The 27,826-nt window shown below is 39.0% G+C and overlaps 1 protein-coding gene across 4 annotated transcripts in view; it reads left to right on the top strand.

Annotated features, from left to right (window-relative positions):
• The window catches only part of SUGCT (succinyl-CoA:glutarate-CoA transferase), a 793,244-nt gene that overhangs the window by 736,565 nt on the left and 28,853 nt on the right, over window positions 1-27,826 (top strand). For 2 of the 4 annotated variants that reach the window (XM_054692297.1, XM_054692307.1), the window contains one exon: window positions 104-339. The exons of the other annotated variants lie outside the window; for them this stretch is intronic. In XM_054692297.1, coding sequence (XP_054548272.1) covers window positions 104-315 — 212 coding nt within the window. In that variant the 3' untranslated portion in view covers window positions 316-339. Of the gene's footprint in view, window positions 1-103; window positions 340-27,826 lie in introns of those variants that run through there. 4 annotated transcript variants of the gene reach the window in all.

The following is a 27,826-nucleotide window of genomic DNA, read 5'->3' as shown; positions in this document are numbered from 1 at the left end:
GGAAAATTCTTCCTTAACAGTGCTGTAGTGGCTCTAGTGAGTCCAGGCCTGGACATTGACACTGTACTTTGGCTAATATTTGCTTTCATCTCTGATATTCCAGGTCATTGTGAATGTCCAAAGACTCACTTCTGCTTACCCAGTTACAAAGCAGGGCTTGCTCCCTTTGCTTCACATTATGGTTTGCGCTGGAGCTCTCTAGGATCCTGTTTGTGCTCTACTCTGCCTCCGATCATGGGACTGTCTTGTTGGAAGGTGACTGTGATCTGGAGCAACACTGAGAGAGGAATGAGGTGTTGTATTCCTGGCCTTTAAACTCTTTGTTGTTCAACTTGGATACCCCAGATACCAAGGTTTCAATTGTCATACCATTGCTCAACATAGATTCAAATTTATCTATTCCTTCATTTTCTACCCAGAAAATGAATTTCTACCCAGAAAACATAGGTGTACCAGATAAATAGAAGGTTTATCTTATGTACAAATGTTAAACTATAGTGTCCTAAATTTATAGTGTTCACATGCATTACCTTAAGCATTTTGCAATATTAATTGACCAAATAGTGCTCATACTACCAGCTCATGTGGTAAATACTATTATTACTACTGTTTGAGGGTTGAAGAGACTGAAATAGAGTCAGGCAGCTTGACTGAGATCACAAAGCCAGGGTGTGGCTGCTGGCTGTTGGCTTGCTCTGTCACACCTGCTTCAAGTTCAGCTACCTTGCTGCGCTGAGCTGGAGTAGCCACTCAGTGGCAGATGGAGATGGTGTGACTCATGTGAGCCAAGCTGACTCGTCCACATACAGTGATGGTTCTGTCTGGGTATAAATAGGTGAGAAAGGAAGACAACAAATGTAAGGAAATGGCTAAATAACAAGAGAGTTTGTGAATACTCTCCCAGATGGAGTCCAAAAGGTTTACATCTTTGGTATATCTTAAGCAAGCATACAAATAAGTCACCGGGGCTTTAATTAATTTTGCCTCCAATCACAGACATTTCTGAGCCCATCCAGAAAGTCTTGGAGTTGAGGTCTATGTTAATCATATAAGAACTCCCAAACAAGTCAAAGCATCTTGAGGATATATTTCATTTTATATATCATTAGAAATTTTTTGCCTTGTACGCACATGCTTATTTTTTTTTCAGTAGGCAAATCAACCTTTATTTGAAAAAAAAAATCAAGACATACTTTCCCACATGCTTGTTTTAATGAGGAAAAAACTAAAAATTTATCCTAAACATCTTTCCTATCTTGTGGATGTTTCCTGGATAAGACACTTTGTAGAATTCAAGTCATCTTCTTGGGCAAGTTTTCCTTGGTCAATAAAGTTTCCCTCGGTCTCTGGAGAATCCTCTCAAGCCACTCCCCACACCTCTGGCCTACACCCTAGTTCTTCTATGCAATAAATAAATAAATAAATCTAAGAAAAAGAAAAGAAAATGGAAATGTGGAAGTTAGTAAATTGGGACATTTTGAACTTTGAATTCATATTTGTGAAGCTTGGACCCAAGTATGAGGATAAGCAATAGCCCTAAAGATGTTCATCAGATGCATCAGGCCCTGAGGCCCAGGATGGATACAGCTGAACACATCTTTCACAGTTGCTCTGCATGAGGATTTGACCGATACCACAGCAGCCCTCTTGAATAAGAAATGAATCTGTTTATAGTCTTTCATCCCTTCTAACAAATGCTAGGCATGGCCACAGAGAAAACCAATCATTAAAGCGAAAATAAAACAAAATATTTCCTATGACATGACTTTAAAGGATAGACTTACTTTTTTCTCCCTTGAAAAAAGTGAATTGAAATGGAGTAAAATTAAACTAAATAAGAGGAAACAGTGAAATTTTGTAGACTGTGGGATAGTCTCACTGGGAACATTTTGGAAGCCCCATCACTTAGTCATTTCAAACTAGACCAGACAAATTTGACTTGAAGAAATGCTCCAAGAGACAGTGTTGTAAAAAATGGAAGAATTAATTTTTTTCTGTCCCTTTCGGAAATGTCCTCAATGGTGTCAGTACACTACTCTCTCTCTCTCTCTCTCTCTCTCTCTCTCTCTCTCTCTCCATTTGTCTCCTTTCTGAAATTTCAATTTGATCATCAAACAATATTTTAAAACCTCAAATATATTGCTAGATCTATATTTACTATCTATTCTGATTATGTTTTTTCATCATTATGGATGAATTTTTCTGTCCAGACTATAAAATCTTTACAATTTTCCCTTTGCCATCTTTAATGCCTTGTAAACACCTTCCCCAGTGAGTCCTAGTAATTGCAAGTAGTGAGCAGTAGAGCTTCCTCTCTGAGACTCAATGGGTAACAAACGATAACCTAATTCACATCAAATGGGGGTGCACAGGAGCTGTAGATATCATCAGACTCATTTATATACCAAACCAGAAAACCACTGAACATTCCTTCTGTCCCAGGTGTAACACATATTTTTCATGGATAGCTGGTAGAACTCTCAATATTGTAGAGTCAACTTGCACATTTGGAACAGAAAGTGGGGATATTAAGTATAATCACCCCCTTCCTATTACTCAGAGTTTAGCAAGCTTTGCACCAAAAGACATATAAATGACCAGATTTAACTTACTTTTTTGTTCAGTTTTGTGTTCACTACAATACGATATTTGAAGGAAAGAACACTTAAAATTTTTCATTAAAACATGCTAACTTTTATTTCCTGATTATAAGAAATTATGCCTTGGTTATGTTTCTTTAAAAAGATATATATATATATATATATGTATATATATGTATACATATATATATATATATACCTATTCCAGATTGTCGGCCATATGAGATAAAATAGAATGTATTTTTTATCTTTAATTGTAATGTTTTATCTTTAATGTTTTTTATCTTTAATTGTAATGTTTATAATTGTAATGTTCTATTATACTTCATCCTTCATTTCTTCTCTTTTTCTCATTGCTGCTCCTCCTGGTCAAGATCAAGCAAGAGTCTTTACCTTGTCTTGTGATATATTAAAATAAAGTGATAATGATGATACTAATAAAAAAAAAAAAACCAGCAACCACATAAAGAGTACATACAGATATTTCAGGCCTTCATTCTAAACATTTTGTAGATGCTGCTCCATTTTATCCTCATAACAGCTCTGTAAGTAAAATTTTCCCATTTTACTAATGGAAAGATTGATCTTTGACAGACTTTAACTATGCCTAAAAGTAATGCAAGTATGTAGCAGAACCAGAATCCAAATAAAAAAATTTTTGACTCCAAAGTCCTTAGCAACCTACTATCTGCCTCAGTGAGACAGATACAGAAATGTGCATTTGCTTTTTTTTTTTTTTTTTTTTTTTTTTATTGAGGTAATAATGGTTTACAACATGGTTTACCTCTGAATAGGATCCAGAGGTATAGGTTTACACCTCTTTGGATGTATGTTACCACACTACACCAACCACCAAGGCACTCATACTCACCACCATAGTCCAAAGGACACCGTTCCTCCCACCACTTCTCTGGTGGCTTCACTTTACCTTCAGATTTCTTGAGTTTGTTTTGTTTTGGTTTTGTCCGATCCTTTGTTGTTCTTCTCTATATTCCAAGATGAGTGATACCGTTTGTCATTTATCTTTCTCCTTTTGACTTATTTTGCTTAACATTATCCTCTTCAGCTTGAGCCATGTTTTTGCACATTGTAAGCTTTCATCTTTTTTATAGCTGCCTAGTATTCCATTGAGAAAGTCATATTTACTTAAATCTTAAGGAAATCATTGTATTTCTTTTGTGACCCTCTGCCACCGCACAGGGTGGCAGCATTGGGAGCAGCATGGGGAGGAGGAAAGACAGCTCAAAGTCCAAGTAGAGAGAGAGAGAGAGAGAGAGAGCAGGGGTTGGGAGGAGGCTAGAGTGGCTCACATCTCTGGAGATGCAGCACCTTCCCCATGGCCACTCTCATATTTATTTGGTATCATATTTAGGTTGGCGAGTACGTGGAGGAATAAGTGGAGGAATGTGTGTGGATTGGGGATGCATAATAGTCTGGCACAAACTAGAGGGGAGTGAATAGGGGCTATTGCCTGGGGGGCTCTATTGTTGCTGCTGATCAAAACATCCTATCTCTAGTCCTTGTTTATACTTAACTTCCTGCCAAGGTGGTCTAGCTGGTTGTGCTTATCTGGCCATAATGTCTGCCTGCTGTTTTTAGCAGATATCCTCATACCAAGACTTTTGTCTTGGTGAGTGCACCCCCCAGCCCTGCCTGACTCTACACTTTAGCTTGACCAACAGAAACTTTGGGTGCCAAGACAACATCCTGAGAACAAGGGGGTCTGGGCAATCCACAGTCCTCCAGTTCTTCACAATATGTTTCTTTTCTTTTTTTTTTTTAAGATTTATTGATTGATTGATTGATACATACATACATACAAGCATTGGGTACAGTCAGAAGCACGGGAGGGTGAGAGAATTCACCAGAGCCAGAGCGAGGAGCAGAGCAGGCAGAAGGACCGAAGTACACTGCTGAGGGGAGCAGCGGGCGGCAGGAGAGGTCTGCGCGCCATGTGGGACCCTCCTCCCGTGGCTGGGAACTGGCTCAACCACTGCGCCACTGGTGAGGCCCCACAATATATTTCTTAATCCATCTTCACAAAGTAAATAATAGTTCACCTTCGAAATAACTTTTTTAAATCATTAAAAATAGTAAGCACTGGGGCCTCCCTGGTGGTGCAGGGGTTAAGACACAGCACTATAAAACTACCTAAAGCTACAGCAGCATGAGTTTGATCCCTGGCCAAGGAGGTGACCCACATGGCGCAGCAGACCTCTCCGGACTCACCCGCTGCACCCCTCAGCAGTGTATTTCTTTTGATCTGCCTGTTCTGTTCCCCACTCTGTCTCTGCTGAATCCTCTCACCTCCCACACCTCTGGCCTGTACCTCAGGTTTTGTATACATAAAATAAACAAATCTTTAAAATAATAAATCAAAATAGTAAGCATTGCTATTAATATTGCCAGTTACAAAATATAATCAAATAAATAATATGTATGTGTAACCAGAAACAGATTCTTTGGCAAAAATTATGGAAACAAAAAAGTATGAAATTCATATAATAAGTTAAAAATCATTTCTAGCACTTTCATGGTGTTACATTTGATGCTTTCTCAAACAACAGTTTTATTCAAAAGTATGGTGCATGTGTTTCAGTCTACAGTGAAAGGGATATTTCATTGATTACATTTGCTTTTGGAAGAGGAGGAAAAATGTGACCTATATAACTTTTTCTCCTTTATCACCTACAAAGATCAACTTTACAGCCAAAGTTTATTTGCTTTTCATATGGAAAGTAATCAACCCCAGCAGGGTGATGTAGGGTAAATGGTTTTCAGGCTTTCTTGCGCTCCCACCATTAGGAGTGCCCTGCCTGTAGTTGTTACATTATTGCACCTGCAGTTGTTACTATGTTGCAAGCTATCTTGTTTACTTCTGTGGGCCATGGGAGCAGTAATGAGAGTCACGGAGAGAAGCAGAAGCAGGAGAGAGGCAGGAGGGTGAAGGGGAAGAAGAAGCCCAGAGTGAAGACTCACCAGGGTCCTGGAGGCCTGCCGGATTCCTGCCCCCACAAACACCCCCCTCCCCTGCCTGCCATGTACCTGGTTGCTGCTCTATGTGGAACAGCTCAATAAAAGCCTGAGAATGCCACGGAGGGCTCCAGGACTCTCCTTTACTCCATCTGCCTGATCAGAAAACCTGCTCAGTGGCTCATCCTGGCACTACAGGTGACTAACTGGAGCCTGAGATTTTAAGACAATGCTATTTTATACATTGTCTCAAAGATGTTGATCATCATTACCTAGGAATAGATCACCTCAGAGGAAGAAAAATTGTTTAGTCCTCACATTTACAAATTGTGGCAGCAGTAGGTACCTTGTGCATAAATATAACATTGAGTAAACAATACAGAAATTTAAGCCAGTGCTTAATTGCACAACAAATACTGATATATTTATTTTCTCTATCCAGAGTGAATGCACATTCCATAAGGAGACATTTGGCATTTTTTAATTAGTTTCTTGTTCTCGAGCCCTAGAAAATTACATTGCTCATAATGTCCAACTTCCTCTTCTCCAGAATAACACAGTCTAGGCTATTGTCCTTCTCAGATACAAAAAAAACATTCTTTCAGTGTAATCATTGTGGGTGATTCAAGGACTGAATATCTTAAGTGAAAGCATCTGCTAGAAAACATGATAAGGAACAAAAGGACAAAGTCCTTGTCATTTATATGTTCTGAATGATACCCAGCTCCCCACGGGTAAACAAAAGTCCTAAATTGCCAGTAAAAGAGCAGTGCCATCATCATAGAAGTGCACTGTTTGTCCTAGCTTCAATGCTGAAAACAAATGTTGGTATTGTGGGACTAATTCTGCACCCATGCAAAATAATTTAATTCCATTAATGCTAGAAATGTTAAGAAGACATTTTTAAAGGAGAAAGGCAGACTACAGGGGCATGTGAAAAGCTGTCATTTTCATTCGAATGCTGGATCCATTTGTTTTCCATTGTTTGCTGTACTTATTCTGGATCTGTTTTCACTTTTATTTGTGGTCAGCTTCAATATGTCTTCACGAAAGCGCACATAAGAAGTAAAATGACTCTGTCTTTTTATAGTATGTCTTCAGACAGTTGCACAGATTTAGGGTTCACTGGTTCCTGGATCAGTTTCCCCATGACTGCTGGAAGAATGCTACTTAATATACCACCAAGGAAGAAGGAATTGTCTTTAAGGCATGTGAATCCAACCCACTGAGCTACATTCTGGGTCCAAACCCTGACTTTAGATCCTCATGCACAGCCTCCAGCTGAATTCTAGCCCTCAAAAGCTCTCATGTAGTTTTCATTGGCTAGAGTGAGTCTCATCTGGGTGTGTCCAAGGGCAGCATTTGACTGTGTTGGGGCACAATGTCAAAAAAGCATTGTTTACTATTCATAGGCCTTTACCAATTTCTGGATACCAAAAGAGATGAACTCACTGCTTCTGAATAACGCATTCATCAAAACCAACAGGAACATTTTTCTCCTTGGGTTTAATCACAAAATTATCCGCTGGTTTACAGTTTGGAAACCTAAATAGGTTTGGGTTTTCCCCTCCAAACTAAATTAACAGTACCTTAAGCAAGATGATTTGCTTTTATGCAGAAAGGTGTATATGCAAGCAGTTGTGTCCATGCGGGTATGCTAGACAAAGACACTGAAACTAAGTTTAAATTTCTTGAAGTTTTTCTACAAAATTTAAGTTCTTATAAGCCATTTGTGAAGCAGTAACTTTGGTATCATCCAAGCCTAGGAATGTATTAATGATTCTACTCTCAGGAATCAATATTCCTTTGTGTAATTCATTTACTGGCAATTGCCGTTTATTTGATGTTCTTATGAAAAGAGCACATATTCTTTTGGGGTACTTTTAATATAAAAATGCTGGTGTGCTGCTTTTGAACATATTAAATGGTTCCATGTGTGTTATCAAGCTATTGTAGTAGCAGAAAATGAGGGTGTGGCTCTAACTTGTTCTAAAATTATTATGTGAGTGCATAAAATGTCATCTAAGGGGCCTAAGAGACAAATACCAGAAATGTAGGGCAGTGAGAAGAAAAAGCTCCTTTGGAGAAATGTTTGCATCTTGGGAAGCTCTTGGCAAACCTCCTGAGAAGCAATGGACAGACACATTTCCAGATACTCAATTATCACACATACAAGAAAAATGATTGAGTTTATTTTTTTAAGATTTATTTATTTATGCATACAAGAACTGGGGTGCAGGCCAGAGGTGCGGGCAATGAAAGGATTCACCAGAGACAGAGTAGGGAACAAAACAGGCAGATCTACTGACAGACACTGCTGAGGGGAGCAGCCAGTGAGACAGGAGAGGTCTGCTGCGCCATATGGGTAGCTTCCTGGCTGGCAGGGGTTTGAACTTGTGCTGCAGTGGCTGCTTCACAGTGCTGTGCTTAACCGCCTGCGCCACCAGGGAGGCCCACGATTCAGTTTAATGAGATCTTTGTCTGTAAAAGAAAAAACAACTTAAAGAAATGTCAAGTTTATACATACCCAGTGATAAATATTTTGTACTAAATACATACTTTTCTGAAAGAAGATGTCTAGGCCTCTAGTACTGATGTAGTTTGTTAACAAGGGGTTCTAGATGGTCCTGAATAACAAATTTTAGGATTTCATCAAGCCCATGATCAAGAGTGCAGATGGTCAGCCCAAGAGCTATCCTTCTTTAAATCTGTTTTGTACTGTTGATGCTTCTGTGAATGTGGAGGGCAATTAATTCTTGAAGAATTCTTTGAACACTAAGATTCTATTCAAGACAAACTTGGTCTTTTCTTCTCAACTATCATTATTATAATGTCCATCTTCAATCTGATTTTCCTGTTTTGTGTAGTCTTTGTTATCCCTTATCTGTAAATTTTATAACATTAGGAAAACTACAGTGGTTCTGATTAATCTTACTTTCTACCCATCCTTGGGGTATTTTATTTCTATCTATTTTTTGGTGGTGTTTCTCCTTCCCCTTGTATTTGTTTTGATAGGAAGCACATCATTTTGAGTGTTTATCATGAAATCAGTTTCTGATTTCCAGAGATTTGAATTCAGAATGGCTCTAATACTTAAATAAGTTGCTCAAACTAGTTACCTCATGACATTTTATTAGCATGAAATAAAATTTAAATCATTTGTACAGGTGCTAGGATAAAATACCTGGAGTAAACAAATGGGGCTGTTTGAGGCATAGGCCAGAAAATCAGGTGTAGTTGCCCTGAGGGTGTCAGGTGATCTACACCACAGAATACTTACAGCCTATTCTCTATGCAGTGCCCTGGCATAGAATTTGGCAATCTCTGGCTTCAGCTCTTTAAATATAAGTTTCTTGAGCTGTACAGAAGAAATAAGAAGGATAGTTACTACATTCCTCTTAAAATGGTACAAATGACCTGTTTTCATACATGTAAGCCCATCACCCAGAAGATGCTAGTCAGTGATGGTTCTAGTAGAGACAATGGCAGTTTTGCAGCAATTGCAGTAGATTTGTTTCCTTATGATCTCACATGGTGGAGAGAATATTTGAGAAACCATAGACCAATTCTATTTGTATAATAGGACATTTTGATGTGAGGACTCACATGATAGATCTTTAATAATCAAGGAGAATGTGGAGAGGACATCTAGATGGAGGTTGTCAAGACAGTTTGGATAAAATTATTCAGTTTTTCGGAGGAAACAAAAGTCTGTGGACGAGTGATAGATAAATTTATCCTGTAAATTTATATTTAGCCCTTATGGAACTGTCTAAGAAAAGTATTTAGAGAACCATACATTAGCTCAATACCATGATGAGGCTAACTTGGGGGTAGTTTGAGTTATAATGGAAGTTTTGATGGCTACACTGGACATGTTCCTAATCATCCTAATCCTTAGACAGCAGTCTAATTCCAAGGTGCTTCTGAAAGACTCCTTTTGAGACTTGGTTCTTGCCTTTTCTACAGACAAAAGACACTAAATATCCATCGGCAGAAGTCTGGGCAGTGGGAATGAATAAGTGGGAAAGGCCATATGGGAAAATAAGAAACCTTAGATTTGCAAGAACTGCTTTCAGCTAAGTCAGGATTATCTACACAGATGCATTGATATGCTTGGTTACTGTGTCATCCTTCAATGCCCAAATGATCTACACCCGGTCATGCTCCCTGGGGACATTGCCTCCATCCCCTAAGCATTACTCTTGTGCAGTTTCATAAAGCCTACTTGGTTTAATTATTTGCCCTTCTATTATCCAAGCCTAATAAGGAAATCAGTCAGCTGTGGGTTGGGTTAAGGAGCTAGTAGTGTGGGAGAACATTCCTCCACAGGCTTTTTGATCTTTAAGAGGCTAAAAGTGGCCCAAATTCCCTGGTTTTATGCAAAAATATCTCTTGTATGTGTCATTTAAACAGACTGTTTTCCTTTCCATAAATGCAATTGTTGTCTCTTGGAGGTTTTATAAGAAACAGAACACAGACCATCCTAAAGTCAAGCAGAAGAGGAAAGCATATGATTTTATTTTGCTCACCTCCCCTACTTATCTTTCTTACTCATAGATGTCTGCCTCCAGGAGTCACTTATTTTAAGGGCAAGGCAAGATGTTGCTAGGTAATTCCTGCCTAGTTCTGACTCTACCTAACCAACTGTATAACCTTGGACAAGTTATTTCACAATGTTGGGCCTCATTTTCTTATCTGGAAACTTGATTAGGTAAATTCGATAGGCATTTTTGCTATTGAAAACATTATGTTTAAGATGGATGTGGGTATTTTTTTTGTAAAAAAAAATCTGGTTCTGTTACTTATAAGTGCTAAATAATTTTTAGCTCATATGAATTTTTCTATCATTAGTATTCTTTCCAGGACTAAATATTATATAAAAATATATATAAATGTATTATTCTTCATCATATATGCCAATCTTCATTTGTATTAATATGAGCAAGTCAAAATGGGGAATGGTGATACTGTATTTTATTCTATATATCCAAACACATTTGTGTGGTACATGTATTCTCTCTCTTCCCCTTCCTCTACACACACACACACACACACACACACACACACACACACAAACACAAACACACAAAAACACAAAGGTAACTGGATTTCCTACCATCAGTTAAGTCTCAGGTTAGCTTAAATTGGTATCATACTACTTGATTCCTCAAGCTTCTTTACAAATCTATCTATTTCAATCAATGATCCAAACTGACTGCAGGCTAAGTATCAAGGCTGAGGATATTGCTAAGGTCATTCTTCAGCAGCCCTGCTGTGTGCAAGTAAAGGTAATATTAAATAAGCAGACTCTTGGTGAATGAAGTTATCACAGCTCTGCATTATTAGATATGACTGTTAACCTCTGAGTTGGGCCCAGTTTGATAGGTGTACTATAGTGGCAGGATGAGCACAGTGCAGGTTTTCTTTATGATTTGAGCAAAGCAGACAGGTAAAGGAGAGACCTGGAGCCCTTGGTGGCTTTTTCAGTCTTTTATTGAGCTTTTACACGTAGTGCAGCAATCAGGTACAGGGCAGGCAGGTGCCAGCAGGCCTCCAAGTTCCCGGCAAGTCTTCACTCTGGGCTTTCTAGCTGCCTTTCTCCCCTTCTCTCTCCTGTTCTCTCTCTCTTTCTCTCTCCTGCCTCTGCTTCTCTTGGGGAATATATCAATATTGTAGCCATGGACCACAGAAGTAAACAATGCAACTTAAGATAACTGTAGAGTAAATAGTTTGGTAAATAGTTTTCAGGCTTTTCTGCTCTCCCACCATTAGCATTGCCCTGCCTGATGGGGCACCTGCAGTTGTTACATTGTTGCAAACTGCCCTATTTACTTCTGTAGGCCATGGGAGAAGTACTGGGATAGTCACCAAGAGAAGCAAAAATAGGAGAGAAGCAGGAGAGAGGAGGGGATCAAAGGGGAGAAAGAAAGCCAGAAGAGGGAGAAGCCCAGAGTGAAGACTTACCAGGGGCTAAGAGGCCTACCAGCCTCCTGCCCCCCAAACCCCACACCCTGCCCCCACACACACCACACCCCTGCCCCCCACACCCCACCCCACCCCCCTGCCTGCCGAGTACCTGGTTGCTGCAATACATGTAAAAGCTCAATAAAAGCCTGAGAAAACCACCGAGGGCTTCAGGACTCCTCCTTCACCTGGTCTGCTCTGACCATCCTGCCCCTACAATAACAATGTAACAAATTGCGTGTGCCCACCATCAGACATGCAGTCTAAATGGTGGGAGGGCAGAAAAGCCTGAAAATCATTTATCCTCCGTGTACCAGAACAAATAAGAAGTAGATATAAGAAATCAAATAAGAGTTTTGTGATGGTCTTGTAACAAAAGAATATGTGAAAGTAATAGGAATGGAGTAAGAGGGAAGTCTTTTGTCTCTAATGTCTTTTGAGAAGGAAGGTTCTTTGAAGGGAGAGGTTTTGATAATATAAACCAACACCTTTGCTGTTCAATTTTAATTTCCCATCCTTAGTTGGGTGATTTTTTTTTTTTTAAAGATTTATTTTACTTACTTATGCATACAAGGACTGGGGTCTAGGCCAGAGATGAGGGGGTGAGAAAATTCACCAGAGACAGAGTGGGGAACAGAACAGGCAGATCTACTGAAATACACTGCTGAGGGGAGCAGCGGGCAAGACAGGAGAGGTCTGCTGTGCCATGTGAGTAGCTCCCTAGCCAGGTATGGAACTCATGCCTCAGTGGCTGGTAATAGCTTAATACAGCTAAGACATTAACTCCTGTGCCACCAGGGAGGCCCAGTAGTGTGGTTTTTATGTGTGGGGTAAATAGGGGGAAAAAGCTTCAGGCTTTTCCACCCTCCCACCGTGCATGTGCACTTGGCCAAATGGCGTGGCTTGGCGTGGTTTGGCGTGGCACAATGTGGTGCCATGTGGAGGGCGTGGTGTAGCGTGGTGCAGCATGGTGTGGAGGACTGTGGAGGTGTTCAGTGCAGAGTGCGATAGAGTGTGGCAACAAACATTGGAGAGCGTGAAGACACCAACACAGCTGCTAGAGCCCATAATGAGCCTACGTGATATGGGTTGGTTGTGCTACGTTATATAATTAGGAAATTGGGAATTCCTTGTTTTTTATCTATAGTGCAGACAAGTAAGGTTTTTCATTTATTTATTTGTTTATTTATTTATTTAAAAAGCATTAATATGTACCTGTAGTTTTCCAGCATTGTGCTAGGTAGTAGGAGTATAAATGTGAATAAAACTAGATTTTATTCATAAGGAACTTAGAATCTTGGAAGAGAGAGATAAAATTGAATCTGTCAGTATAGTGGGTTGGTGCTGTGACTGAGGTGTATAGTCGGTACTATAAGAACACAGAGGAAAGACACTAAAATCACTGAAGAGTCAAGGAGCATAGCCTGAAAAAGGCAGCGATAGAGGTGGTGAAGATATATTCTAGAGAAATTAAAGCAAGGAGAAAGTAAGAGTAAAGAGGCTGAACTTAGATTGTCTGTGCCTTCTAAACTAACAATGGTATCACCATTGATTTAAGGGATATAAGAAAAAGCTATTTAGTGCAAAAATAATGACAACTTTTTTTTTTAAAAAAAATGCAGAAAGAATTTGAGAATCCTCTGGGGCAGCCAAATGAAAGGTGTCCAGCAAACAATATTTTTAGGATTTAAATAAAACCATGATTATGTTTATATTTCTTTAGAAACAGAGTGTATAGATTTAAGAAAAGTAGATCATGGCGTATCTGAGGAATATCCATTTTTAAGGTTTGAGATGAAGAAAGTGATGGTAGAACAAAACAGAAAAGAAATAACCATATACTTAGGAGAAATACTGAGAAGAATTCTACCACATAAGCCAAGAGAGAGAACTCTTCTAGAAGGAGGATATCTGTAGTGTCAGATGTCACAGATACAAATTAATGATTGCTAGGAGTCTTTATTATGTGGGCATTATTCTAGCAAATAATATGTTAATTTAAGTTTTCTAAAACAACAGTGGCTTTACTTTAAGAATGCACTCAGTAAATGAAGTAGACAGGTACCCTATTCTATGCAAACAGCTTTTGGGAGAACAGGAACTACAGAAAAATGAGACACTGTAATTTATAGTTCAGAAGCTAGAAGTTTGTTCAGGATACAGTATAATTCTTGCAATCAGGATATCATGATGCTTTTTTAGTAATAGCTGATCTATCATCCTTCTCCAGTCTACCTGCCATCAACCTAACTTTTCATTTCCTTATGGGGTCTGCATACTTTGGCTCCACTACAGCATTGTTATCTCTAGACCAGCCTTTCAATGAGAGAATCCAATTGGTTCAGTTTATCCCTGTGTTTCTAATTAGATAGGGGCCTCACAGTCCATAGACTGGAATTGTAGTTCTTTGGACCCCTTATATAACCCTACCCACTGCACCCTAGGGCTGTAGCCAGGGAAACAAGGTAATATGGTACCCAGAATATGACTAAATCTTTGTAGTTAGCTTTCCTCAACAAATGGCAGTGAGTCTAAAAGATGTTTCCTGTTTTAAACTCATCTTTAGCACCATGGGTATTGGTAATAGAAATAGCGATGTACCAAGAAGAATAGTTTCAGTGTAACAATGGAAATCAGCTAGATAAAGGTTTTACTAGATTAAGGAGTAAATGGGAAGTGAGTTAGTGGAGACAGGAAATATGTATGTCTTTGTGTGGAAGGAGGTAAGCAGTACCAGAGCTAGAAGACATATGCTTCCAAGACAAGATTGTCCTTTAAGCTAGGCAATGCTTCTGCCTATTTGCATGGCAATAGTAAGGACTGAGAGAAATGGAGCATGCATGTGCAAGGAGATGGTAGATTGAACGGGGTCCCAGAAGACCTGAAAGGCATCCTGGCACAACACCGTCATTCACTTAACCCATATCTATATTCCTGGGTGGGTTCACCTATCTGAGGTAACCTGATACTTTTCAGTGTGGAGAATTTCTGAGCAAGAATGGAGCACTAATAGGAAAGTGAGAATGTTAAAGAAATTGGGAAATGTCCTGAGAGTGGGCAGCTAGAAAAACCAAAGGGGATAGGAAAAGAGAAGTGGTAAGTTCAGAGAAGTGAGGAATCAGTAGGCAGGAGTTTGACCAAATATCCCCAGGGGATAAGTAATGAGTCCTCTTGGATATTCTGATGACTCTAACATAGTTTGGGGTTGCATTTATTTCTCTGACTGCAAGGAGAGAGACAAAAGCAGGCCTTGGTTATGATGGCTCTCATAACTCACTACCATAGCAGGCAAGTCCCCAGATAATCTAGAGCTTCCTATTTTACACCAATAAATATTTACTACTGTTATATTACCTTAGAGATGATTTTTACCATACATCCTGCTGAATTTCTTGGAACAATCCATTTTAAAAAATTTATTCCAGAAATAATCCCAGAGGATAAGCCAATTAGGTCTTAAAAATAGAATCTTTGTTAAAAAGCCATTACATTTTCTCTTCTGGTGTTGGGCTTTGTCATTGATAAATTGCCCCAGGCTCCTATCTTAACATCTTAGGGTAAGATTGTCTCTAGTACATACATATACCAGAAACATTAAGATTTTTTCATTTAAAAATAGATCCAAAGGCAAACATATTTCAAGAGGATTTCCTACTATGGGGATTTCAAAAACTAACACTGGAGAATGTAGGTGGAAAATGTAGTTTCACATTTACACTCAACAAATGCCATTTCTGCTACCATAGCTTTACATTTCCTCCTCCCGACTGAACTATATACCGCTTACTATAAATATGAGTTGAGACGGCAGAATTTGTAAACATTTAAGACCTCCGTTTTCCTGCTTCTAGAGAAAAATGGGCCTCCTTACATGCTTTTTTTCCTCTTTAATTTTTGCCACCTCTTTTCCTCCTTGTCTTCTTTCTCTTTAGCTTCCTCCTCCATCTCTTTTTGTTTTTTGAGGAGGGAAAATAAAATGAACTTATTTGAAGATGACTTAAAACATCACGTTTATATTGAAAATTTCAGTTCCTTAAGTTTCATATCTGGGATTCAAATAACTATGGACTAAGAAAAGAGCCAGACAGCTGCTCTAGTCCTATGAAATTGCCCTAAATCCTCTTGACAGAATTAAAGTTCATCTGTTTCCTGGTTTATAATGATACCACTAAATAATAACTAACATTTGCTGAGCACCTAGTGGGTGTTACATACTGATGTTAAAAAAGGGAATAAACATTGATCCTTTTCCTGAGTCCACACCACAGTGATGAGCACTGGGTAATTGCTAGATTAATGCAAATATTCAGGGGAAGTAGAAGTTGGAAAGTGAGAAAATGACAGTGAGCAGCGAAGGGAGAAAATTTCTCCCTCTTACTCAAGCTTATGACAGGTAACTAGCTACATCCTTAACTTCACTCTGTGATAGGATAGAGCAAAATATATTCCCCGCTGGAAAAAAAAAAAAAAAAATGTTCCCTAAGGAAAGAACTTTGCCTATAGCTATGAAGCTGATTGATGTTCTTAAAGCCCAGAGAGTCTTTGCTGACAGGCCTGCTTGCTATTTCAAAACTGAAAAGGGGTGTGTAAAGGTAAAGATATGTATGAGGGGTGGGGTTATTGGAGAGGCAAGGGCAAAGAAAGAGAAACATCAGGCAGGGAGACGGAAGAAGCACTTGTGCAAATGAAGTAGTTTTCCTAATTTTTCTCTTCAAACAATCCTTATAGTTAAGAAAGGGAGGAAGGGACGGAGATTAAATATGATGTAATATGGTATGCATTAATTAGGTTAAGTAATACATTGCCACTATAATAAACCAATCTTGAATTTCAATTAATTATCTCTTCTTCACTCTGGTCACAGTCCAACATGGTCATGGGGGAAGAAGGCAACGCCTGATGCAGACTTTCAGAAATTCAGACTCTTTCACACATGTAATGTGTGGTCTTCACTATCTTCAACATGTGGTCCCAAAGTTGCAGTACAATGGGCACAGAGATGTGAGAGATTATGCCAGAGGAGGGAGGCTTCTGTCCCGGACTAAATGTGACATGCAAAACTCTCACTTGCCTTCAGTTGGATAGAATTCAGTCTCCGGACCCAAAGCCAATCGCAAAAGAAACTGGGAAATATAGTCTCCCTGTATGTCCAAAACTAAGCTGTTTCAGTGCACATAAGGAATCATAGTCTCTGACACGTGATGGTGCCTTCATCAAGCTAACATGGACAGTTATGTGAATCCTAAAAGACATACGAGAGAGCAGGATGGGTCATGGCCTTCTTGGAACACAAGCTGCCTGTTTGCAGCATTTTTGTAGGAGAGTTTAAGTCTATATACTTATTTATTGGTCATATCTCTCTAGAGCTTAGAAGACCATTTCTAAGGTTTCAGAATTTCTAAGGAAGCCTAATTTGAAGTGCATGGCACACATCGAGGATTTCTTTTTTTTTTTTTTCTCTTTCTTATTTTACATATAATCACTGAGTTAATTCCGGGGGTAGGGGGAGGGGAGAGACGGAGAGAACTTGACTCTTTTAAGTGCTTTTTAAAAGTATTCCACATGAGTAAGGGAAAATGGAAGACGCAACTGGATATGTATGCATTTTGATGGTGATACTTCCTCTTGGCTGTGACTGTTAGAGTTGACTCAGCTCATTAAGTAGGCAAGGTAGGTCCCCCGTCCTGCCAAGATGTCTGATGGTGCAAACAGACAACTTCCTGATTAGAGGAGCCATCTTCTTGGGTTAAGATTACACCAGTACTTGCATGCCCAGTTAGAACTTCCAATAAAGCCCATAGCAAAGGAAACTACCGTTCAATTATCATTGCTATCGATGACTAAATGACTATACTAGAAAAAGTAAGGAAAATAAATCACTCAGAAATTCCAACACTATGTATTTTGCTTTTTCTCCTGAAAGTTCATTTTTATTAAGTGCTGCAGAAAATATGATTAAGAGAGACCCACGTTTAAAATGTAAAATCATAATAAACCATCCAAACACTACATATTTTTAAATTCTCATATTGTCCAACTAGTCTCTTTACGTTGTAAATAGTAGTTGCTAAAGCATACCATTAAGGACTACTTCTAGTAAAAATAACAGCTGGCTTTGAAATTAATTTGAAAATTAATATAATCTGTAACAGGTACATATATCTGAGATGAAGTAATTCCTGGCATCCTTCAGCTGATATACTATCTTAGAGTTTAGGGCAAAGCATTTAGCATTCAGGAAAATTACACATAAGATTGTTTTTTATGATCTTTTTCCCTGGGAGTATATGAACAAGCATTACAAACATGCTATGCACCTGTAAGACCTAGCGTTATGGTAGGTAACTAGGGAATATCCACTGTGCTAAAAAGAAATCTGCACAATGAATCAGGCCAGCAACAGCTGGTGGAGAAATCAGATGTAGAATCAGAATGATCTGTGGAAGGTATTCGAATCCACTATAAACATTTTGCAAGCATCGGGTGAAGAAGCCGGGACTCTGGGCCCCACAAACAAAGCCCATTTCTCTTGCTTCAGCCTAGCGAAATGGTTTTCAGAAAACACAAGCACAAGACAAAGAGTGACCATTTAAACAGTATGTGCGGAATGTTGTTCTTTCTGATTCCAGTTGTTTTTGAATCACCCACAAGGCGTCAGTCTTCAGAAGCATTGGCTCTGGTTTTCTAAACAGTTTAGCCTCTCAGTGCCTTTTCTTTCCACTGTTAGCAACAAGTGTATTGCCAAAGAGGGGAAGGGGAGTTCTTTTAAGTATTAAGTATATGCTGAGCAGGAAAGAGCCTTTGCTTATCCCTTAAGGCACCAAATAAGAGCACTGTGGTGAGTTACTAAGAACTTGGCTAAGAAAAGAAATATGTTTGAGGTTTGGAAAAGTGGGATGCAAATTTGCTTTTCTTCACCCCCAAATCCACTACATTTTCCTATCTTACTTTTCTTTTGGCACTTTGTACTTTAAATCTTTGTGTCATGCATAGTTAAAAAACAAAACACATGAGCTGAAAGGAATCCCCCTCTATAAACAAAGGAAGAAGCTGGTGGGCTTGGGCCATGGTGAAAAGGAGGATTGGGGAGGGAAAGGAAAACACAAGAACACAGATTATGGAATGAACTCAGAACGCAGGGTCAAAAGAAAACCCACAAAAGCCGATGGCAAAGGATCAGAGGTGACAGGGAGCGTGGGTTGAAGGTGCCGCCCTGCCAGGAGACATTCCACGTGCAGCAGAGAAATTCCACAGCAGTCAGGCACCTGCTGCCTAGAACAGCAGGAAAGGAAAGGAAAAGCTTTTAAGTGGTGCAAGGAGGAGGGAGCAAAGTGGCCTCTGTGGGTCAGAAGCAAGGCACACCTTGGCTACTAGCATTTTTAGGCCAGAGTGCCTCTCTACTCACCTGCTCTACTCACCTGACTTCATTTAGGGCCTCAGGCTGCTCCTGAGTCAACTGAAAAGCTCTTAATCCCAGGGAACATTAGACAAAGGAAGCTGGGTTTTTTAGTAACCTCAAGTATTATTTCCCCTCTAAAGTGTGTCCCTGTGTTGAGGGCTTGATCCTCCCCTCCTGCTGCCCCAGCTCACTTGAACTGTAAAGCTTTTGCCCAACTTCAGGGGCATCTTTATCATCAGGCTCTCTAAGGGTCTTCAGCAAGGCTGGCTAAAGGGAATTAGTAACTTCCTCACACCTTCACAGTCTCCAGTTTACGGGCAGTGATGCTTCCACACGCCAGCACGCAAGGTGGCCTCCTGCCACACACTGTCTGCAGGGCCTTGGAATCCAGTCCTGTCCTTCTGCTTAAGCTCCACTATGACATTGGTCAAATTGTCACTTTGATCTTCATGCCTGGATCCCTACGTGGAATGTGCCCACTTGTCTACCCTCATCTTGTTGGAGCTGAATTCCAAACAATGCTTGTTTGTTTAAGACTATGAAATACGAATTAAGCAGATAACTGGATTAGGCAAGAGCAGAAAAAATACAGTAACCAGCAGGTAAAAACATGTACGTTCAGTTCTTCTTTGCTTGCAGAAGCGACCACATTTGTCAATTCATGAATACACATTAAGTGTATTCCCTCCCCCATGTTATGAACTCTTTTAGGGCAAGGGCTTGGTGTGGCTCCTAGTCAGGGATAAAGCAGCAGGGCTGGTTTGGATATCTAAGACCAGCTGATTTCTAGGGTTCCCTCTTGGCCGGATGTCTTTGAAGCCAGCATTTACTATCACTTCAACACTGAGTGAATAGCTGCACAGGTAAGGAAGGATTAAAGGATGAAGGATGGAAAACAACATCAGAACTTCCTCACACCTTCACAGTCTCCAGTCTCTGGGCAGGGACGATTTACTGGAAAATGACTGGGCAGTGATATGGAAAGGGCCCAGGAGAGCTGAACTGTGGGGACTGCTGAAGTGCCTTCAGTCCCTTTCCTTGCACAAAATTTGTTTCCTCCCCCTATTATTTTCTAAACTGTGTCTAACTCAATAGATATGTATAATATCTCAAGAAGAGTGCTGAGTAAAAATAACCAGGGATAAAAGAATCTAGTACAAAAATGGACCGTTTATGTTAACTTCAAAAGACATACAAAATTGTACTCTACATTGTAATGAAAGTAAATTTATGTTACTAAAGTTGGAAAGCACATGAGAAGGATGTAAACTGGCGGAGTAATAACACTAACAACCACTCCACCTCTGCCATGGCGAGTGCCTCACAACCTTTATTGAGAAGGTGCTCCTTGTCAGGCCGTATTTCTTATTAGCACACTAAAGAAAAGAAGGGGTTGGGGTGCAGGGGCTGTGACTTTACTTGGTTTTGAAATGGGTATAGCTAAGTGGCAAAATATTTACAAATTTGAGTGGAGTGTCAGTTATTTTATTTGCAGTGTTCAGGGTGTTTGAAATATTTCTTAATTTTTGGATAAAAAAGAAACAAAAACAATATGTGACATTAATATTAAGAAGTTGAGTTCATGTCTGAATGCATATCTTTCTGTGTGTACGCATCTATCTTTATCCTACACAAAGCATTTGTACTGAAGATGTAAGAGGCTTTTAAAAGTAATCATAGCAGGGATTTAGAAGACCTAAATAAGGGACCAGGAAAAAGACTAATTATAATAAAGTAAAAATCAAAATCAACAAGCAACTATAAACCAGAGACACACTAGGGAGGGGGCAGGAGGGAGTAGGATCAAAACAAGGCGGGGGGGGGGAATTGTATGGGGACTATATTCACGATGAAAATGCATACATTGTGCAAAAGTGAAAAATGATGTAAAAATATATATAAAATAAAATGAAATAAAAAGTAATATTATAACTAAAAAATAATGGAAAGAAATATGGAAAATTTTAGTTAGGGCATGCTTTTTTAATTTCCACTGATGGTGTGGCCCCCTGGACCTTTAATACTGCCCTTTCTTTTTCTTAGCTCTGTCCACCCCCACGGCATGTCAGGTCCCCTTTCCTTCAAGTCATAGCTTGCTGAGGCTTCCACAGTGTCCGTCCTGGTCTCATACCCTTTCCGCCACACCTAAGGGCCTACCTGAAATCTTCACCCAGACACTCAGAGGGTACACTGGACTCAACTTCTCAAAAGATAACACTCATTTCCCCCAGACTATTGCTCCCATAGTTAATGCTCCATCACAGGGAGTTAAAATAATTCTTTAGTTAAAATCTACTTCCTTCTCATCTTCCTTCACTCTCCTCCACAAACAGCCCACTGACAAATCTTACTAACGCTAATTTCAAAACACACATTGAATCAGAACATATCCCGGTCTCTCCCTGCCGCCTCTACCCCAGCACTGTGGTCTCTGCCCTGCACCACTGTCTGCAGCTGCAATCTCTACACTGTGCCACTTTTCCATAGAGCTTCTTAAAATCCTTGCAAGCACTTCTTGCATCAGAGCTAAGTATGAAGCCCCTCCAGCTCTGCAAAGTGCACATCAAGGGCCCAGTCCCCTCAAATCCCATCCTTGCCGTGCTCTTCCACCACTGTTAGGACCACCTTCCGAGGACCTTCTCACTGTGTCTCAATTAGGCTCACACACACCCTGGCAGCCTTCTCTTTAGTCCTGCACTTCCTTCTGCGAAGCTACACACATTTACAAACTCATTTTGCTCTTCACAAATACTCTGAAAAGTAAACATTATCTCCATTTTACAGATGAGAAAACTGACACTTCCCGGGTATTAAATTGTTTGCTTAAATACCACTACAGTGGCAGAGTGTCCTCCAAGCCTGTTCCATCCATTGCCTGTGTTTTCTTGGTGACATCTACCCTGGTTGCCTGAGAGTTTTATTTGAATTTCCCTAAAAGGCCTTCTTCCCTGTAGCTTGTCAACAGCATAGGCTTACCAATCTTTGCTGTCTCATGAATGATTCCAACTCTGTCTTGTTCTTGCTCTTCACTCCCCCCTCTGCTGCTGGACCTTTCCCCAGAACTTTCACCTTCTACTCATTGCTTATGCCTGCTGTAGTCTCAGAGGAGCAATAGTTTCCATGGGCCACCCAGAAGTTAGACATGGGAAAACAGGTTAGGTCGAAGAGAGCTTGTGGGAGAACAGCCAGTGCTGGAAGACAGACAGTGCCCAAACTTGTAAATGGGTTTGTTTTCTAGAATGTCTTTGGAGAGATATCATATGAAACTTGAAGCACATTTCCCCATAGAGACAATATCATCAATGACGGATAGGGCTTCGGGGTCATTCATAAGGCCCTGTGTATTGTAAATGTCTAACTGAGATACTACCATTGTAGAATGTCAAATTATTGACCCTCAGCAGCACGTCAGCATGAGTCACACAGAATCTGTGGGAAATAGGATTTTTTTTTAATTTATTTTATTTTATATATTTTTTACATCATTTTTCATTTTTGCACAATGTATGCATTTTCATCTTGGTTATAGTCCCCATACAATTCCCAGGCCCCTTATTTTGACCCTAATTCCCTCTCCACTCCCCCCTACCCCGAAGTAGTGTGTCTCTGGTTTATAGTTGCTTGTTGATTATGATTTTTACTTTATTATAATTAGTCTTTTTCCTGGTCCCTTATTTAGATTTTCTAAATTCCTGCTATGAGTGAGACCATCCAGTATTTTTCTTTTTCTTTCTGGCTTATTTCGCTGAGTATGATCCCTTCTAGCTCCATCCATGTTGCTGCAAACTGCATGTGTTTATCTTTTTTGAATGCTGAGTAATATTCCATTGTGTATATGTACCACATCTTCTTGATAAATAGGATTTTGAGTTCCAACTGGGGACAGCAAGAATGCTTTTGTTCACATTATTCGCCTCATTCTCTGGACTCTATGTGAGAGTGTCCTTATCATGGTCCCTCCCCAGCTGGAATTCCACAGGGCTGGTTGTGGTCTCTGGTGTTAGAGGGGGCTGGGTGTTAGAAGGAGGAAGGAGGAAAGGGTTATGATGCTCGCACGAGAGGTCTTCTGGAGTAGGGGTCACCTGGCAAGGGAAGAGCCAGTGCTTAGAGTGGATTCAGAGCCCAGGAACCTTGGCGTTGGGGAGGGCAGTATTCTGTGATGCCCTGCAATGACCTTAGCCTGCAGAGTATTGACAAAATGTAAACTCTAAAGAGGAGGTCACCATTTGGAAGGGATAGCACGTTGAGATGCTATTCTCTGTGGTGCATTTTCAACCTTTTGGGGAGTATTACAGAATAAGTGGTTGTGCTGAGTAAGGAGAGACACGACAGAACAGGAATCAGACAGCCCTACTCCTTGTTCTGTTTTGTTAATGAGGGGACTCTAGCAACATGTTGCCTCTCAGGGTTTTATTATCCTTTCATGTTAAATGGAAGAAATAATAGTTAGCCTCCATTCCACAGGGTCCATGTGGATGTGTTTTGGGACATGATGTGAAAGCGCTTTTTACCATTCAATGATATTTTAGTATTAATGTTACTTGATAGGCCACATGTTCTCCAAAAATTAATATCTTTGGCATTCTTTCACAGAATAACTCACAGAGGGGCATACAAAAACTTCTACCCATGCACTATGTTTTTAGCACACTTAGCAACAGAGAGTTATCTAAAGCTACTTCAATGCAGAAGCTCTTTGTTCTGGCTCCAGTGACTGGTGCTCCTTGAGAGTTTGCTCTTATTGCCCCCAAATATACAAGCCAGGGTTCTTCTTGGCATTGTGCTTGCCCTTTAGAAGAACCTACCTTCCCATCCCTTCTTTTTCCTTTCTTGCTGTTCTGCTGGAAAACAATTTAGTAAGTAATCATTTTCTTAAACCTTCCAATAATATTAAAGAGATCACTTTTGCTGCAGATTCCTGGAGGAAAAAAAAATCTTCATCCACTTTTCAAATATAGGAATGCTGAGCTGAGATGTCTTGCCTTCCAAGATCCTTTTTATAGCACGAACGTTTTTATAACAACCCAAAGAAGGTGTTCTCTGTTTTCCTACCCCCTGAATTATTTCTCCCAAGTTTGAAATGTAAACTTCTATATGAAAAGTAACATTGATTGACTTGACTAACTCCTTCTAGATGACTCTCTTTTCTGTAGAATTCAACCTATTTAATACTTGGCCATTTTAATATGTGTTCATAAACATATTCATTAATATGCCACATTATCTCTTTTAAATTCCCAGATTACATTGTCTCTTTAGAAAATTGAACTCCTGGACACAAATCATTTTCATGTTGCAGAGTCATTAAAAATAATTACATTCTACATAATTTCTCTAGGACCTTGCCTTTTCAGAATTTTGGCACATATTGCTCCATTAGTGTATAACTGCCTGCTTGAGATCAGAGGCTATAAATTTTCCTTTATTTGTCTCTAATCAAATAAGTTAAGATATGTGTTTCTAAAATATTCCTGCTGGACCATGATGAAAGCAGCAATGAAATTGCTGAGCTCTCTTCTCCCTGTACAAAGAATTTTGAACAAGTGGTACCTTTTTGGTGGAGGACTATGTGGAAATACCAAACTCATTAGAATTTAGTTAAGTAGGAACTCACTCTTTATTATTATGTGAAAATCAATAGAATCATTAGAAATTCTTCTCAATGTTGTTTTAATATAAAATGCTAGAGTTGCTTACCGTGGGGGGCCAAGTATCTCAGTGCGTCCTCAGTCCTCTAGGACTGATAAGTTCTCTTGTGTTGTAAAAGTCTCTGCAGTCATCTTAAAGTAAAATAAAAGTAAAAATAAAGCACCTGCCTTTTAACTTTGTGAAGTATTGATATATTGTAGGAATGATGAAAGTGCAACATTCCTACATTTAGAGTTTGAATACACATTTTTTTTTCTTTTAGGAACCTGCAACTAAAATGTGGTCCATTTGATCATTATTAGGAAATGAAAAAAAATGATTATTTAATAGATTTGCCTCCAGTAGGACAGCAAAGAAAAATGCTAATCCTGGTAATAAATTCTAGATTATCAGCTATGACTTCACAGGTAAAACAGAGAAACATGAACTGGGCACTTCTGATTTGAGACTGGCTGGCTCCAAACTGATGATAATTGGGCTGTGGGTGGGTGGTGGTAGAGTGTTCCAAGGACATACCCATGGCCCCTGTTGTCAACATTATCAGTTACATCAGGAAAGATGTAGGAGGCCAAATATTTGTGTTTGTTTCAGAACCATCACTAACATATATGAATTTGCCACCAGGGCACAAAGTTACTCTCTTAGCTGGACCAATGGGCCACATTAGCCAAATTATAGGGTGTTGTTTGACAGGCAACACATTGCAAATAGACTGATAGGTAAGGTTAATAAAAGGGAGTTTGTGATTTTAGTCTGTGAAAATATGTTGTATTATACATAGAATAAGGGAAGACTATTCTGAGTGCTTAAAACCTGCACTTAATTTTAGTATAATTGCTGTTTGATTAGAGAGGAGATACATAAGAATCCATTTTAGAGTCCAGTAGTGAACAGTCAGAATTATGAAGACTCAAAGCAATAGAATGACTTCAAAGAACAGAAATGCTTCTTTTAATCTCAAAAAGTAAAGAAATAATTATTTGTTCTACATAAAGATGTTCAAACATAGCCTGGACAACCAGAAAATTTCAAGTGTAGGGCAAATGTTTGATATAATCCAATTTCCAGCCTTTCCAAACCTGCTTTAGGCCATGGGTGTCTATAGAAGTGCTATTTTATAAAATGGTACCCTTTTTAAATTAAAAAAATGATATTTGAACTTCATAATATTTTCCTTAATGATTCGCATTGGGGATTGTTTCATACTTAATGGAGATGATGGATATCTTTTCTGTACTGTCTGCTATGTAGCCACTAACCACCTGTGGTTATTGAGCATTGGACATTTGGTAGTCCAGTTGGGGAAATGGATTTTAATTTTATTTAATATTAATTGAAATACCTACATGGGCCTAGTGATTATACTACTGGTGCACACAGGTACAGATATTGTCTCTCTCCTTCAGTTCACAATGCTAACAACTTTGAGATCTAGTCTTTTGTCTCTTCTAGATTCACCTAATTGTTTAAATTCAAATGAATTACACTGGGCCTCCTCGGTGGCGCAGAGGGTTGAGCACTGTGCTGTGAAGCTGTCCACAGCCTCTGCAGTGCGGGTTCCATTCCTGGCTGGCCAGGGAGAATCCCACATGGTGAGGCAGACTTCTCCTGTCTCGCCTGCTACTCCCCTCAGCAGTGTGTTTCAGTCCGTTTGCCTGTTCTGCTCCCCACTCTCTCTGGTGAATTCTCTCACCTCCCATGCCTCTGACCTGGTTACCCCTGTTCTTGTAAAAATAAATAAATATTTAAAAAAAATCAAATGAACTATAATTAAAACATAGTTTCTGGATTACTAAATATAGACAATTGTTTTTATATTCCTTCTAAATATTTTTAAGTAACATATCCAAATTCTTCTAATCATTTTTATCATATAATATCTACCCCAGAGCACTTTCCTCCATTTCTTGCATATTGAAACATTAATTCAGAAATTAAAGTTCTGTTAGTGCCCTCCTGACAGCAGTCACATTCTATGGCTTAGTCTCCAGAAACAGTGTTTTCCATAAAGAACCTGCATTTGCTACCTCAAACCCTGTATAACCTGACTTGTCTGACATGTTAGATAAGCCCCAATATTTGCCAGCAAATTGGCGGGCAACTGTACATGATGATAACAATATATTCTCATTTGGTTTCAAGACTTTAAAAAAGGTAAATATCTTTTTGGGTTTGAAATAGTTTGTTTACGGTTTGATGTAAATCTTCATTATCCTTTTATTAGGCGTGTTGGTCCAGCAAAATCATTTCACTATGCCCCAATTTCAAGGATAATTTACATCTTTACTATATTGGGTCTTCCAATTCATGAATACAATATATTATCCATTTATCTATGATTTGTTTCATTAGAATTTTGTAATTTTCAGTGAACTTTTTCTGTATTAACATTGTGTATTTTCTTTGTAGCAATCGGAAATTTTATTTTGTTTTTAATTTTAGTTTACACATTTTCCTTATTAGTATAGAAATGAGATTACTTATTGTGTGCTTATGGTTTATCCTGCAATTTTGGCATACTTACTTATTCCTACAGGATTTTTGTAGATTACTTGGGATTTTTTTTTTATATATATAGACAATCATGTCATCTGCATGAAGGGAGTTTTATCTTTTTCTTTCTAACACATTTGCCTCTTATTTTTCTTGCCTTAGGATAGTGGATGGAAATTACAGTACTTTGTTGAATAAGAGTGGAAAGAAGACAGCCTTGTCTTGTTACTTAGAGAAAATGCCTTTGCCATTGAATACGATGGTAGCTGTTGGATTTGTAAAAGCTCTTTGTCAAGTTAAGGAAGTACAAGTTTGCTGAGACTTTTCATAAATGTTAGGTTTTGTCTAATGTTTTTGCTGTATCAATTGATATGATCATGAGATCTTTCTTCTTTAGCCAGTTGATATGGTAGATTGAATTTATTGATTTTTAAATATGGAATCAGCATTGCATAACTAGAATTAATTCTACTTATTCATAATATATAATTTGCTTTTACACACAACTGGAATTCATTTAGTAATAATTTGAGGATTTTTTAACTTAAGTTCAAGAGAGAGATTGATAGCAAGCTTTCTTTTTGTGTGCTAGCTTGATCTAAGTTTGAGATCAAAGTAATACCGATTTCGTAAAATAAGTTGGGAAGTATTCTCTGTTTTATATTCTGGAAGCAATTTTCTAAAATCACTATTCTTTTTAAAAAAGATTTATTTATTTATGCACACAAGAGCTGGGGTGTAGCCC

The sequence above is a fragment of the Talpa occidentalis genome, unplaced genomic scaffold, assembly GCF_014898055.3.
Source record: "Talpa occidentalis isolate TD23 unplaced genomic scaffold, MPIMG_talOcc4v2.1, whole genome shotgun sequence".
NCBI classification, from domain to species: Eukaryota; Metazoa; Chordata; class Mammalia; order Eulipotyphla; family Talpidae; genus Talpa; species Talpa occidentalis.
This window is presented reverse-complemented; position numbering and strand designations above follow the sequence as displayed.